This window comes from Galeopterus variegatus, unplaced genomic scaffold (genome assembly GCF_000696425.1).
Source record: "Galeopterus variegatus unplaced genomic scaffold, G_variegatus-3.0.2 Scaffold1358, whole genome shotgun sequence".
In the NCBI taxonomy this organism is placed as follows: Eukaryota; Metazoa; Chordata; class Mammalia; order Dermoptera; family Cynocephalidae; genus Galeopterus; species Galeopterus variegatus.
In genome coordinates, this window is record NW_007727469.1 from 127,529 (window position 1) to 144,336 (window position 16,808).

Genomic DNA, 16,808 nt, shown 5'->3' on the forward strand with positions numbered 1-16,808 from the left:
TAGAGTAAGAATGAAACCAATACTTGTTGAATGAATGAATCACAGTTCATGGGCTAGTGGCCTTAGCCAGAAAAAAGCCCTTACTTAAGTAGAGAGTAGCTTTGGTAGAAGGGTCACAGGGCATGGACTTACTGATTGCTCTTCTCTCATTAGTTGGAGCTCGGTGATGATGTGTATTTTTGCATGTAAGGGAATTATTTTTTTGCCCTAGCAGCCAGCAATTCTATGAGTATCATTATATTTCTTGCTTTGCAGCCAAGCCACGATAGTTACTAATGACCAAATACAGAGTAATCTTTGGAACTCCCAGTTTTGCCCACTACGTGACTCACTCTAATCATGCTGGAAATATAGCCCCAAAGGCACAGAGGTGTCCTGTATCACTGTGTGTGTACTTTTTCAGCTGGTATCTTAAGGAGTCGAGGCTTGGTGGAAAACACTAATCAGGATAACCCTTGAGTTATTTCTCTTTGACTTTGAAAACATTATGCAACATGCGCCTGTACAGACATGATTCTGGTTCATAGTTCTACCCTGTTTATTATTTTAGGTGGAATCATTGACTGTGCACAATTTAGGGACAGTACATTTGTCATGTGGATTGTGTGGGTAGCCATAGGTCCTCATGGTGTTTTTTCAAGGCCGACGGCAACATGAGTTTGCCTGACCTGCACACGCACCAGTAACAGCACTACACAGTGGAAACTTGCTGGGTGACAAGGTAAATATGGAAGAACAGAAAGACAATTTTTATCCCCAAATTCTTGAAGGTATTATACAGGGGTTTTAAAGAGCCACTGAGTCCCAACATGATGTGAGGAAAAGCCATCGTGTGTCTAGCAGACTGAGTATGGCACAAGATTATTACTGAGCAATGGGGGGTGGATTAAGCTCTAGTTAGCAGCCCCACTTGACAATCTAGGAGACAGAAACATGCTTTCAGCATAACCTATATTCATGTAAATGACTAATGTTGAAAACAAATACCATATTGTTTATTTACACTGTTTGACTTCCAAAGGAGACAGGGCAGCTTACATAAAACATAGCAAGAAAGTTGTAAACTAGAAGGAGTTGAGAAAGATATTCCAAAGGAGTGTCCAGTGAAGCAGCAGCGGGGCTCACTAAACTGTCAACCCTGACTTCCCACACATTCCCTGAGGGACTGTCTTCTGTGTAGCCTCCTTGACAGCAGACTTGGAAAGAGGAAACAGGGGCATGGTCAGATGCAACCTGTCTAACTGGGTCTGTGGTCTGAACCGATGACAAAAACTCAGGAGGGATGGGAGGAAACACCCATGTCTTACACCACAAAGAAAACACCTGCTTCCTTGTCCAGCCTGTTCCCTAGTATGCAGGGAAAAGGTTGGGAAACAATTTCTGTTGGTCCATCCTTTGTTACCTAATGAGCCCCTTCTGTGATGTAAATCCTTTAGATTATGATGATAATGACATCAAAGTCACAGATTCAAATCTCTGTTCTATGGTCACAGGCCCTCTCACTACTGGAGGGGGAGCTGGGTGCCCCATAGCTCTGGTGTCATTCCACCCCCCTTAACAGAAAAACAGGCTGACGTGAACATCCCACTGTGACCCAGGACCATTGTCCTGGAGGCACACTGGGAGCTGGGGGGATGCACAATGGCTCAGCACCCCGAGTGCAACTCACATGCCCGGCTTGGCTCCGGCCATCAGGACCATGCGCAGGGCAATACGCTTGTGCAGGTTCCATTTCTCCACGGCGGCCGCCACGCAGATGACCCCCACCAGCAGCAGCGTGGTGTTCTTGAAGTACTCGGCTGCCACCTGCGGGGAGGCCAGCGCAGTCAGCAGTCGGCCACCCCTCCCGACCCGGGGCCTAGTGCCGGCTGGGGGGATGGCCGTGCCCAGTAAAACTCATTCTCAACCCAAGAGGCTGGCAGAGAGGAAGCAGGGAAGGGAGGGTCATCAAAAGAGCTGAGTACTGCGGGATGCTCCCTACCTAGCCTGGGCAGGCGCGCACTGTGTTATGCGCTTTACAAAGACTATTTCCCTAATCTGGCCAATAACCCCATACGGTAGATAGTCTTCTCTACTTTTTAAAACATAAAATCACTGTATTTAAATCTGATAAGAACGTGACTTTAAAGAATAAACACATACATATGATTTTATATTGATCTTTAAGAATTATTAAAACTCCTAGTTTTTTCCTCAAATCTCATTTTTATGTTTTTAAAAAAGTTAGAAAATTTTCATTGCTCTTAGAAAATTAATATCTGTTTATGTGGAAAATTTTGAAATATAGAAAAAGATAAAGACAAACTTACCCTTAATCCTGTGACTGTTAATACATTGGTATATTTTCTTCAGTTCTTTTTTTCTACGTCTATGTAGATACATACTTGTAAATGGATTTATAGAGTATGTATAGTTTATATCTTGCCTTTTCTTTTTTTTCATTTAACATCATACCCTGATCATTTTCTTATGATACTTAAAATTTGGGGGAAAATTCATGCTAATGGCAGCACCACATATCAAAAAATTTATTTGGCCATTTTCCTTTCGTTGAATATTTAGGTTGATTTCTTTTCCTTTTTTTTTTTTTTTTTTGCTACCACAGAGGCAACAAAGAATAATTTTCTGCCTAAATAATTATTCTTATATAAATGAGATTATTTTCTTAGGATAGAGTTCTTGAAGATGTTTTCATAACTTGCCTTAAATCTTTAATTTTTAATAATTTAAATAATTCCCTAATTAAATTCCAAAATAATGGAAAAAATAATTTAAATTTCAAATAATTCCAAAATTCCAAAGAGTTCCAAAAATGACAACAGTACAAGAAATACCCATATACGATCTGTCTACATCTTTTTTTCTAAACCATTTGAGGGTAAGTTACCTACATTTTGGCCCTTTATCCCTATACTTTAGCATATATTTTCTAAGAATAGGGATTTTCTCTTATATAAACAGTGCCAGTTGTAAATCTCTTTCTACTTTTTAATGATGACGAAATTGAGATATAAGCCTATTAAAAACATGTTTTATATGTTTGGAGTTCACGGACCAAATCTTCATGTGATTCCCTCACCTGGAATGTTCTCTTTTCGTCTCTGCCTATACCTTCCGATCAGACTTCAAAGCCCAGTTCAGGCCTGGTGCGCTCCAGAAAACCTTCCTTGTGGCTCTAACCTCTGACTCCAGAACATTCCCCGCAGGGCACCATGAACTCTGCACACCACAGAGCACTTGGAGCCAGCAATGCTTGGATTGTTGTTTGTTCCTGCACTGTTTGTTTATTTTTATGTGTACTTCTCTTATTTCTCAACTACATTTTAGGCTGCTAATGGCCAGGGACCGTGTTTCTTTCTATTACCTCTTAACACCCAGTACAATAATACACAGAAGTGGATGCTCAATAAATATTTGTCACGTACATGAGAATTGCTCCCAATCAGAGAAACTATGACAGAAATTGAGAGGAAAAGATATAGAAACGTTTAACTTCTAATTTTTTTTAACTTCTAATTTAAAAACCTTAAAATGAAAAAACAAGAACATTTTAAACTGCAGGAAATATAAAAAATTGAACAGGAAAGGAAGTTTACTATAGTAAAATACTTGGTGTTTGAATCCAATATTTACATGATCATACTAATGCTAAACTTTGATTATTGTTATTAACAAAAATTGTGATATAACTATGTTGGGAGGAAAGAGGGAGGGGAAGTTGGGGATGTAAGAGAATAAAATCTTGAACTGCTGTAACAAGAAGGCAACTAATGGCTAAAAGCAATAACGCAAGAACTAATATAAAATATCATATAAGAATATGAAGCTTAATGCCAAAAGAAGCAGTTAATAAAGTCAAAAGTTATTGACTTGGAGGGACGGGTGGGCTGGGACTCAGCGGGGGTAAAGTGGGGGAGGGGTGGGGAAAGAGACTGCTGGTTTTTCATAAGTTTTTCAGTATGATTTGATTTCTAAACTGTGCACATAACACTCTGATAATATCAAAACCAAAATAAGCCAACCTACTCCGTTTCTCCCTTCTCTGTCTTGCCCCACGGAAATTTCATTGTGTCTGGTGATGAGGTTTATGTAGGAGGAGAAGGAACAGAGCCTTGTTCTTGTCCCCAAGCCCATTCCTCAGCTGACAACTGTCATTAATGCTCCCTCAGGGCAGAGAAGGCCCCGTGCTCTGGCCAGCTTGTGACCCTGGGGCAGAGTCCTCTGCTGGACGGGTGGTGACCATGGGGGAAGATGCTGCCCCCTAGCAGGGGTGGGGAGTGCCACTGGGATTCCCGCAGGCTGTGGCTGAGCTGTGGGGTCTACGACCTTTTTCAGGGGGTGTGGGGCCTTCTCACTGTCCTCTTTCCTTCCCAGGCTCCTAGGAGGCAGCTCTGTGGCACAACAGGGCTTTATTTTCCTCTGTCTACAAGGAGGGAAACCCACAGAAGACATGAGACCCTGTAGTGCTGGGTGATGGCTCCTCCACTGGCCCCATGACATGTGTACCCCTGAGAAACTTTTAAAGAGTCAGTGCCAGCCTGGTTACTTTCCCAGAGGACTGACTGACAACGCTGCCATTCTAGAACACCTAGAATGTCTTCAATGGCCTTTTAGGAGGCTCAGTGCCTAAACATCAGCTGGGGCTACTTCCTCTGGGTTCTGCTCAAAGGGAGGGAAAGGAACCAACAGGTATAGAAGCCTTCTATGTGCCAGGCATTTAGCATTTTGCATTCACTTTCTCATTTGTGCTCCACAGCAGTCCTCAGAGGCAGGTACTGTTAGTGTCTCACTTTACAGATGAGGACACTCTGAGAGGTTAAATAACATTTCCAGGGTCACAGTATAGGGGCGGAGAGGGGATATCAAACCCGTTAAAGCCTACTAGCCAACATGTTGCACAGGGTGGGCCAACTGGAAACCACTCACCTGGTTCAACTCTAGGGGAATTTTCTTGGTCTTCCAGGCACACATTTATTGTCTATTCATAATCAGAGCCCTGCCACTGGCACTGCACAACCAGGCCTGGGCCAGGGTGAGCCCCAGGCCCAGGTTCAGTGAGGTATTGGCTCTGTGCTGTTCTCTTGTTGGGTGTTTGGTGGGCTTAGGTCTATTCACGTGCCTTCCCTGTCCCCTTGTTTAAGTGATGCCATGTGCTTGAGGCACAGCCTCGGCTCAGGATGTAGTTTATGATTACAGAGGGAGCAGAGTCAAGTGAGGAAAAGTGAGGACTCCGGACTCAGCCAGGACTCAGCTGTGTGACTCTAGGCATGTTATTCAACCTCTCTGAGCTTCATTTTCTCATCTTAAAAAAATAAAAAAGTCATGTGAGTCCCTACCTTGCAAGGTTGTTGCAAAGATTAAATGACACATGCAAACCATCTAGCATGGGCTGTCGCATCAACAGCCAGGACTCCTGGTGACTCTTCCCATTATTAAGTGCGCCACACAAAGGCTGGCCTGGTCTGAAGCCATTAGCACACAGAACGGGCCCACGCACAGAGCAAAGCCACAGGCCTGCTTTTTCACTTTGATAAATTAAAATCCCGTCCAATGGTGGTGTTTGTTCGTTTTCTAGTCCATTAATTTTTCTTTCACAATAAAACCTTGGTTATTCAGGACGCCCCAGGGAATACCAGAGTTCCAGGATTCTCGAGGATTATTTTAATCATTTTCTAAACTGTGTCGCATATGTGCTGCCTTTGTTAACAGAGACCCCGCATTCTCCCAGCCTCTTGCCAGGTGTGCGCTGGCTCTCCCTGGTCACCGCTCCCGCACCCCGCTAGCTGTCCAGGCTGCTGGCCACCCTGAGCCCATGTCTTCGTTTTACAGTTTTTCTGTCTTATTCTTAGGCTGTCGCAGCTTCCTGTTATTAGGATGCTTGCCATTAGCATCCCCTTCCCCACTTTCTAATTTCCCAGATGAATATTCTGTGCATTGCGAAGCCAGATAACGAAGCTTGTGAGAGTTATTTGGAAGGAGAAATTAGATTCTAAATGGGTGCTCCTCTCAGGAGTAAAGTGTATGGATTTTGTGACATTCGCGTTGGTGGTTGGGTTGCTTTTTCTGCTTCTCTGCTCTGTGATTTTTCTCAGTATGCTAAATCACTGAACGTGAAGAGCAGAAGTGTTTCTGGATTGTGCTTTAGAAGAGATGGGCCCAAGGAGGCTGCCTTGAAAAAGTGTAGTGGAAGATAGTGGTGCAGAGCTCAGGCTTGGAGTTCAGATGATCTGGGTTTAAATCATTGTCACCCACAGATGAGCTGCATGCTACTGGACAAGATAATGAATCTCTGTACCTCTGTCACTCCAACCTTTTAAATGGTATTAGTAATGGTACATAGCTCATTTAATCTGTCATGACCTGGCCCTTAAGAAGATAATTCAGGTTGGCTCATAGAACAGTGCTTGGCACTTAGAAAGTGTTCAATAAATGCTATTATCATTAAAAGGTTAAAAAAAAAAAGAAAAGAAAGAAAGCTCCAGGCTGGGGTTTAGGGTTAGGAATCAGCTATGCTGGCATGACCAAATGGAGGCAATGAAAGGAAACGACATAAGAAGGAACAAGGCAGACTTAGAAGTTAATGACTGCTCAGAATTCTCTTAAGTGAAGAGTGACTGCATCAGAAGAACGTTCTGCCCCAGCTGCCACTGAGAAGGGAGGAGGACAAAAATGCTGGAGAATGTAGCCTATCGACTAGTCCATTGTTAGTGAACTGAAAGTGACATCAGTTAGTGATGAGCTTTAAAGAACATTACTTTCTTTGGACACAGAATTATTTACTGCTCTCTAGGTATGTTACGTTTTTTGTTTTTTGTTTTTTAAAAAGGGGACAGGAGATTGTGTGGCTCTATTCCTAGAAGCTTGAGAATAGAAATCTGGACGTTTTTCTCCCTGAGAATGTCTGCTTCCTCCTGCCTGGGGCCATCCCCAGGAGGGGAGCCAGAGGCAGACCAACTCGTCCTTCACCCCTAGAATCACTCACAATTGTCAAAAAATCCTCCCAAATCCCCATGAGGTAGGGATTTCTATTATTCTCGTTTTTTCAGATGAGTAAATGGCATTTAGGAGAGGTTACATAACCTGTTCAAGACTGGTTAGTAACAAAGCTGGATTCAAACTCACTTCTACTCTATTCCAAGCTAAGATGCAGATCCTTCTGCATTTCCACTGTACTTGCTCAAGGTGGTGGCAGGAGTCCTTTTCCCTCTGCTGAGCCAGAGACCGGCAGGGTGTGTGTATCTGACTATGCTATTCTCCTGACTCGGGCACTAGGGGGCCCTGGCTGGGTCCCTTCAGCAATGCAGCCACTCAGTGCCCTGCTGCTGGTGACACAGACCTAGGCTCTCTTTGCAGTCGTTGTGGGTAGGCCTCTTCGAATGGCAGGAGAGTCACAGCCCCTGGGGAGACTTGTGGCAGACTCAGGCTATTTAGTCTTTAGTGGCCCTTTAGTTCAGCTGACCAATTTTTTTTTTTTGTCTTTTGTCTTTTTCCGTGTCCGGCAACGGATCGCAACCTTCAGTGTTGCCCCCGTACCAGACCGGGGACCGGCAACGGGATCGCAACCCTCGGTGTTGCTCCCGCACCTCGCTCAGCCAGTGAGCGGGAACCGGTCTGTATGTGGGATCCGAACCCTCGGGCGGGAGCGCCACCACGCTCCCAAGCAGCGCACTATCCAGTGCGCCACCGGGCCGGCCCCAGCTGACCAATTTTGCAGTGACATTCTCTAGACATCCTCTAGGGGTGGGCTCCTGGGCCGGCTCCCCCTCAGCGCCAAGCTGAGCCCCGTCAGGGCAGCAGCCCCTGTACTGCTCCACTCCAGTCAGGGTCCAAGCAGCGCAGCCCAAGCCAGCCTGTCTGCCTCTCTGCCTTTCCCTGGGGGCAGGAATGCTATTTCTGCTGGGTAAGTCCGCTGCTTGGGCTCAGACATCCTTCTCATCATTGGACTTGAATTCCAGGGGACTGGAGTTTTCAAACCACACCCATTGCCTCAGAAACTCCAGGGGCCACCATGGGAAGGGAGGTGTCGGGAGGGGAGAGCCCACGTAGCCAGCGCTCTGGGCCCCATTCCCAGTTTGAGCAGGACTTGTCCTTCCATCTGTTTTATATATCGAGTCTCCTAAGGTTTTGTTGCTTAAAAAAAATCCTTTGTAAATCCTAACCTAGAGGAGTCTAAAGCAGAGGGACCCAGATGGGTGCTGACCTGACCCAGAAGTGGCCCAGCTCCTGCATGGCTGGAGACACCAATTCATAACCCCTCCCCCAGCTTCTCTTTGGGATGGTATAAACTGCCCAGATTGGGGCAAGCTAGGGCAGGGGTGGGCTCTGAGCCCAGGGATGAAGGGGCTGCAGGTGTAGGAGTTGCTCTTCCCACAGAACATTAGCTTGGTCTCAAAAGTCTGCGAGGTCTGTTGGTTGCTGTGGAAGGCTGGTGTGGAGCTCAGCCCTGGGCTGTGTCCAGATGGCTGAGAGTGTTGGGCAGCCTGGGTTCAGGCTCACATCCCCTTGGGTCTGCATGCAGGAGGACGGTCAGCCTCCAGGCTGAGTAGAGGCCAGAAAGGCAGAGTGGAGAGTGGTGCGTGAAATGCCCCCAGGCTTAAACAAATACAGAAAGTCAGGTCGAGGCAGTGGGCAGGAATCCAGGGGGTCAGAAGAATCAGGAGCCAAGAGGGAAGCAGATTCATGACGTTGGACTCAAGTGTCACTTGGCTGTGGAGGCCGTTTGCTCTCCCGGCGGGGGTTGCCTCTCTTCCTCTCTCACCCTGGAAGGAGCTGGAATCTGCGTGGTGCAGGCCACTGAGAAAGCTGGCAGGGCCAAGGTGGTGTGTGTGTGTGTGTGTGTGTGTGTGTGTGTGTGTGTGTGTGTGTGTGTGTGTGACAGAGGGCAAATGTGATTACTACCAGAAGCAGTTCCTGACTCTGGGCATCCTGGAGAGCTGTCTCCAAGCCCTAGCAGCCAAGCCAGGCTTTCATTCCACCTGCGAGCACTTTGCCCACCTCCTCGCCATTCTCCTATAGACAGCACATCTTAGCTGACTTCATTGACACGGGTATTGTGCCCAGGCTATAGACATAGGGAGCAACACATTAGAAGGGGCTGAGGACTTTAGAGGCAGATATAATGGCAGTAATGAGTGTCCCAGTGGAGCCAAAACAAAAAACCAAACATAAACGCAAACCAAAAATACAGGACCAAGCTCTGTGCACCAGCAGAGGGAAGTAGTGGCTGGATGCTCAAAAGAAGGTCACAGAATCCTAAAGTCAAAGGGACCTTAGAGTCCAATGCCTTCCAAGGCACAAAGTCCATCTCCAGTGTCCCTGACATGGTCATTTGGCTCCAACTTCCAGGGATAGGAATACCAGTGCCACACATGGCAACCCATTTCAGAGTTTTCCCTTATAGAGGGTGGGGCGTCCCTTAAGGCGCTGTGACTCTCTGATTCTGGTTTGACCCTTTGGGCCTGCAGTGTTGAGCCAGAGAAGCCAGAAATCATGTCCCCCCTGTCTTCTCTTTATTCCTCATTGACTCATGTTCCAGATTTTTGATATCCTGGCCACCCACCTCTGGATGAGCTCCTTATCCAGAATTTGATGCTTCTGGACACTTTATTTATTAACTCAGCAGAAGATTTTGGTACATATTGCTTGGGGGTTAAGAGCTCAAGTTCTGGGGTCTGGTCCGTGGCTCACTCGGTAGAGTGTGGTGCTGATAACACCAAGGCCACGGGTTTGGATCCTATATAGGGATGGCCGGTTCGCTCACTGGCTGAGCGTGGTGCTGACAACACCAAGTCAAGGGTTAAGATCCCCTTACCGGTCATCTTTTTAAAAGAAAAGAAAAAGAGCTCAAGTTCTGGAATAATGCAATCAGTTTCAAGTCCTGGTTCTCCTACTCAGTGGCTGTGTAACCTCGGGTAAGCTACTTAACCTCTCTGAACTTCAGTTTCTACCTCTGTAAAATGAAAATAAAAATAATAGCTGCTTCACAGAGGATTAAATGAGATAGTGCATGTAAATGACCTCTCATGGTGCCTGGCTCGAAATTTTGGCAGCCACATTGGACTGATAGGTGACATATTGAGCCTGTACTTAGCGAAAAGCCAAGGGTCTTTTCCATAATAACTGCTAACGTCTGTCCTTATTAAACTTCATCTTGTCAGTTTCAGTTCACTGTCTCTTCCCGTCAGCATCGACTCTGTCACCATACATTAGCTACCCATCCGGCTTGGTCATCTGCAAATCTGATAACATGCCTCTCATATTTTCATCTGAGCTCTCTCTCCAGTCTGATGCCAACATGTTACTCAAGATTTTTTAGGTTCAGCTATTCTACTGTGTTATCATCTAGCCCGCAGTGGTTCCAAGGAAAGAGTTAATTTATATTCAATAACTTCTGTTTAAAAGGTCAAGGAAATCATAAAACCTTTTAGAGAGATCGCAGTCAATAAGTGGTCAACATAGTTTGGACACTTGACAGTATAAAATTTCATTTATCTAGAACATTCCCTCAAGGGGAATTGTGTAAATCCTCCACAATGCCAGAAAATGAGGTGCTATTACAGAGTCTTCTGTATTTTTCCATGTGGTTTATACTTTCTCTGTACTGGAACAGAAACTTCTTAAGAACAGGAGCCATTTCTATGATTTTGTATCAATTCTTAGCACCTGAGTTCAGCCATGAGAAGGCAGTCTAAGCTTTGCACACAGTTCTTAGTACCTACTGGCTGACAAGTTATTACCATAAAAATTAACCACTTAGATGTAATGGTTAATTTAATGCACAAACTTGAGTGCGGCACGGGGTGCTCAGCTTAAACATTGTTTCTGGGTGTGTCCGTGAGGGTGTTTCTGGATGAGAATTGCATTTGAATCAGTGGACTCAGTAAAGTAGGTTGCCCTTCCCAGTGTGGATGGCATCATCATCTGTTGAGGGCCTGAATGGGACAAAAGGCAGAAGCAGCAGGAATTCGCCCCTGTTCTCTAGCCTCACTTCCTGTGCCTGCACATCTCATCTCATCTTCTCCTGTCCTTGGGCTGGGATTTACACCAGCGGCTCCCTGGTTCTCAGGCCTTTGGACTCGAACTGAATTATACCACCAGCTCTCTTGAATTTCCAGCTTGCAGACCAGATGGCAGATGATGGGATGTTTCATGAGAGCTAATTCCTCATAAATCTTTTTCTCTATCTCTGTCTCGGTCTAGATCTTTCTCTCCATACATATCCTATTCTCCCATTGGCTCTGTTTCTCTGGAGAACCCTGACTGATACAGCACACATCCAGTTTCAGAGAGTGGGAAACCTGGAAGGGTCAGATATGAGATCCAAGAGGGCACAAATTATGTTTTATTCATTTTTGTCACCCTCGGTACCTGCACCATCCCATATTGCACATGGTAGGTATAGAACTCAGAACGTATTTTTCTGAGTGTTGAGTGAATGAGACAAAAGCCACAGTTCCAGAGTCATGCTGATCCTATTCGCATGTCTTTCCTCATGTGGCAATGACATTGTTGCACACAGTCAAGAACCACCGCCATTAAGAACCAGGAATGGAGGGGTAACATGAGGGCAGGGCCCACTGTGGACAAGCCACGAGACATCATAAGTCCTAGAGGCTGTGGATCTTGGTGCGGAGAGCGCGCATCTACACCAGTTTATATCCTGTGTATTTTATGTACCATTTAAAAGATAAAGACATCAAGCAGGCTCAAAGGGAAGGGGTCAACACTTCAGCTGAGGTCTTTGGAATGGCTTCACCAAAGAGGGCCCTTGAATATGATTTTAAGTTGAAAGAATTGGAGAGGACTTGCCAAGGTGGAAGAATGGCCTGAGTCACAGCGAGGGGATGGGCAGGCAGAATGTGGGTTTGGGAATGGCAAGTGGCCGATCTGGGGGTCCTGGAGAGCACCAGCCTGGTTTTTCTCTGTGAGCCAGGGCACGTGCTGGTGCGGTGGGCACAGCTGGTGATTATGGAATAGGTATTTTCTCTGCAAAGTTAACTGGCTCACAAAGGGCTATAACTCATGTCCTCTACCTTCTTGGCATTTCCCTCTAATCTGAGCTGAGAAGGTCAGCTAAGCAGACTCTATTTGGACTAAGCTGCTCCCTGTAGCCTAATGCTAAATAACATCGCCAGCCAAAGCCACTTCATCAGACAAATAGATTAGGATTTTTCACCTCAAATGATAAAACATGCCCTCCGATTCCACCAGCCCCCAGCAATACAATGTCTAATCTCTCACTGGAGTCTTCCTTTTGTCGTCAGAAGGTCATATTACCCTCACAAACTACCATGGCCACAGACTCTCCTTATAGGTTCAGCCTTCCTGGCTGTGCAAAAGGGCGGCCCTTGGAGGACTGTTGCCTAGCAACATCTCTACTGACAGGACTGCACAGAGGGTTCCTGCTGTAGGCAGCCCTGGGAGAAAGAAACATCATCTTCTGTAAGGCTAGGGTTGCTGTCGGCCTTTGGACTGCCTGTAGTGGAGTACGGAGATTAAGTCTCTTAATTAACAGTTATCTCACGTTAAAATGTTATGTAGGATTCTGTTCTTTCTAAACTTCACTTTTTGCTCTACCCTCTACTTTCACCCCCTGTTCCCATTGGTTTTGTTTTCACACTTTTAAAGAGAAATCTGCAGAACAAGTGTGTACATCTCGCTTAAAAAAAGTCATGTTTCAGGTTGATTTTTCTTTTCAGCATGCACAAAAACTCACACCACATATTCTTTTACCACAAAAGAAGGGAGAAATTGGAATGACTGCCTGGTGATTCTGCTCACAGACTAGCTTTTACATGTGTCCCAGGAACTGGTGTTATACCTGTCTCCAGGAATAAAGCCACTGCTGAGGGTTTTTGTGATCCTATCTTTTTTGGGGAGCGGAAGGCTGTGGCTACTTAATACCACCAAAGTGAGGGAGGGATCCAAAGCCAAAACAAACAAAAACTAGTCAATTGCGTGTACCAGTAGAAAGACAAATTGTTCATCTGCAGTCAAATACAACTGTTAGGGGATTGCCTAATTCTATCTTTGAACTTTAAAAAATGTTTTCTTTTCCATTTTAAGGCACCACACAGGCCCAGCTTCATTTTTCCTTCCTCACATCACAGGGTGAAAGACCCACAGTTCTTGTTAATAACTCCATGTATTTACTGTACCACGAAGCCACATAATACTTCATGGAGCATTTTTCTTCTGGTATAGAAAGCATGAGTATAGCCTTTTTGAAATCGAATAGGTATGGATTTGAAACCAATTCTGCTATTTCCTGTTTTGTGATTTTGGGTAAGTTTCTTAACTCTCTGAACCTCTTTCCTCCTCTGTAGAATGGAAATACTAACACCCACCTTGTAGAGATCTTGGGAGTATCAAATAACAAATAAAGCCCTTGTGATATAGTGCCTGCTTCTTAGTGGGCATTCAGACATCAGTTCCCTTTCCTCTTCCTTCTGTGCCTCTGCCCTTAACCCCACTCCCACCCCTCTCTTCAGTCTTCTTCAACAGAAACTCTAAGCGGAGACCAGGTGCTATAATGAGACAGTCCAAATGGAACCAAGTGTTAATGAATGAGGATCATCATTCATCTCACTCCTGGGTTCTGGCTGTTTTTCTTCTTTTGAATTTGAGGTAGGTGTAAATGTTTACCCTGTAATTTGGCCACTACCTGGGCTTCCTATTGACAATTTCTGTCTGAGCTTTTGAAAATGCCATAGAGAGAACAGAGAGCGTGGGCTCTAGGGAGAGAGCAGCCAGAGAAAGAACACACAGTAATCTTGAGTTGGGGAAGAAGGAAAAAAAAATTTTGTTTGGAGTGGTAGATGAAGACATTGTCAGGACTCAGGGAAATATGGTAAGTCTCTCTGTCAACAAACATTTATTGAGCACCTATTGTAAATGGGCTCAGCTTTATCATCAGATACCCAAGAAATGGAAGCCCTGATTCCTGCCTTTCAGTGTTTGTAGTATAAATGAATGTACAAAAGACAAAAAAAGATCAAAAGTAGCCCAGTTATAGGTGCCAATCATGTAGTTCCTAAAAGGTTTCAGACTGAAGGAGCAATTGAATGTGTTTTGAGCCAGTTTGAAAGAGATGAGGGTCACGGATCAAAGGAGAGGAATTCAGGGTCTAAAACAGGTGCAGAGGTGCTGAGGGGTTGTTCAGTGGGTGAAAAAAGCCCCCTCTCCCTCAAGTCTTTGTGAATCTTCCTTCACCTGGAGCCCCCTTTCACCAGCCCAGCAGGAACCCAAGCAGGGGACTGGGCCACAAATGGTCTAACCTCACTGGATCGGAGAACTCCGAAGAAGGGGTAGAGGAAGGCAGGGACCAGGGCTGCAGCTCCAAGAGGCACCGCTTCAGACACCCAGTACACAGCAGTCACGATCAACACGTAAGCACACGCAGCCTCCTGGAAGTGGAGTGAAGGGGGTAGTTAGTCACAGGGAGTCCCTGCCACTGAAATCCAGATAAGACCCAGGGTGAAGGCAGCAGGCACTGGGACTCGAGCATGGTCACTGGGTGCAGCCCTGGGAGGTGCAAGGCTGGACTTGGCAGGTGGGTGGCTGGCTGCATGGTGGGGCCCATCCTTGGTGGGTAACGTTATGGCTTCTCCTTTTGGGGACCAATGCTTGACATACGGTTTGCGCTGATGTGCAGCAAGGTTGCCACTGGACTGCTGTAATATCACAGCTCTGCTGTTTCCTGAAACTGCGGAGGGTGGGGATTGAAATTAACTGCAGCATCCAGACCCAAGATCATAAACTATAAAGGTGGGATTCAAAGTTAAACTAGGACATAACATATTGGTTTCAAGTCGATTGGATACTAGAGGTTCTTGGGGTAATTGAAGGTAGCAATCAATACGTGCTGTTGGTTCACATGTGAGTTCTGAGATCAGCCATCCTGAGTTCTACAGATGTGCATAGGACAGGAGGATACATGGGCATTTGGTATGTGCCCAACTGAAGAGAAGCGGATCAGTAGGAAGTGAGATTTACAAATAATCCAAAAGGTGGCTTCCATACCATGCTGTCATAGCCCTGAGAGTCTGGGGTGTGTCCCAGGAAAATCCCAGGGAGACCAGCAAGAGCTTGAACACAGACCACCTCTCCAGCCTCACCCCAACCACAGTAGCCCTACTTTCATTTGATTTATATACTGACATTACATATAAGATTTTATTTGGAAAAAAAAATGCTTCCATGTTTTAAAAATGAATAAATGGAGTTAAATCTCCCTGCTTTAGACTATTTGCTGAAACAGCTTGATACAGTAGTAAATTTTAAGTGAACTGTAAGCAAGAACTGGTTGACTAACTTTTCCCCTTCACTTTTCAATGTGAGGCTCCATTATGCTGTAGTAGTATCTAGGGGTGGAATCCTTCCCCCGCTCTTTGGAGAGTTAGTGAGGAGCTGAAGGGAGCCTAGTGGACGGAGGGAGGGTTGGAGAGTTGGGCAGCTACCTCGGCATGGGACTGTTGTTTTGGGTGAGGAAGAATGAATTCCTAGCTCAGCATTTCTCAACCTTGGCACCATTGACATTTGGGGCCCTTTAATTCCTTGTTGGGGGGCTGTCCTGTGCATTGTAAAATGTTTAGCAGAATCCCTGGCCTCTACCCACTAGATGCCAGTAGAGCTTCCCAGTTGTGACTACCCAAAATGTCTCTAGACATTGCCAAATGCCCTTGGGGGATGAGATCGTCCCTGGTTGAGAGCCACTGCCTTCACCAGGGTTTGGTTCTTTTTTCTCTTGAACTCCATTCCACCTGCCTGATGCCATAGAAACATCTTTCTACAAAGAGAATAAGGGGTGCCATCTATCTGGAAGGGGAGGCCTGGACATTTGCCAGTGTTTCCCCAGCCCACTCACTTTGCTGGTTGCACATCCTTGAGGTGCACAGAGTAAATACGTACCACACTCTTATAAAAAACCAGTCCCCCCTTAACCTTGGCCTCTAGTAATGCTGATTGCCCTGAATGCACTGATTAATGGGGGTGAGAAAGGTTGCTGGCTTACTCATGGGAGAGGTTACGGTCCAAGGACCTTAACAATGGTAACATCATTGAGCCCCATGACTCAAAGGGCTATTTATAGAAAACCCAAATTGGCTGTGGGTTCCTTAATTTTTACATAGTTCTAAACCATCTGAGTTCTGAGCTGCCCTGACTCGCTGCTGATCAGGAAGTCTGACACTCTTTATTGCTCCTTGAGTTCAGAACAAGCGTCCTTAAACTCTTGCATAAAAGTTACAAAAGGCGGCTGTGAGCAGTGAGAGGCCGCAGGAGTACTGCCCCTGCTTAGCTGCATGGGACCTTGCTCCCTCCTGATATTCATGGATTATGGGGTTAGGGTTTGAGAAATGGGAACTGGGCCCAGTGATTGTTGACTGTAGCTCCCACTGAGATTTCCTCTGGGGCGAAAAGATCAGAGAGAAGATAAAACTTTTGAAAGTGCTGATAAGACAACAGAATCACTCGTGGGGGAAAATGGCTCCATTTGGAAAAGAATGGAATTTAGAGAAATGCCTCCTTTGTTGTAGAAATAAAATTACCTAAAGGAGTTCAAAACCCACATGAGCCCACTTATTCTCATCTCTTTTCTGGGAGAGAGACAGAATGGCGGGTCTTAACTCCAGTTGAAGATAAAGGGACAGGATGTCTGTCCCTCACTGGGAAGACCTTATCTCCCCCTGAGAACCCTTAGTCTTTCTTGTCATGGTCATTACAGGGCCACAAGGTAAGCGGGGGGGGGGGGGGGGGGGGGGGGGGGGGGGGGAGGGGGGGGGGGGGGGGAGGGGGGGGGGGGGGGGGGG

At 45.8% G+C, this 16,808-nt stretch overlaps 1 protein-coding gene across 1 annotated transcript in view; it reads right to left on the bottom strand.

Moving 5' to 3' along the window:
• Positions 1 to 16,808, bottom strand: part of SLC13A4 (solute carrier family 13 (sodium/sulfate symporter), member 4) — a 41,463-nt gene that overhangs the window by 20,331 nt on the left and 4,324 nt on the right. Inside the window, exons 2-3 of the mRNA XM_008576463.1 lie at positions 14,277 to 14,405; positions 1,670 to 1,806 (exon numbers count right to left, since the gene is read on the bottom strand). Of these exons, the coding sequence (XP_008574685.1) occupies positions 1,670 to 1,806; positions 14,277 to 14,405 (266 nt within the window). The remainder of the gene's footprint in view (positions 1 to 1,669; positions 1,807 to 14,276; positions 14,406 to 16,808) is intronic.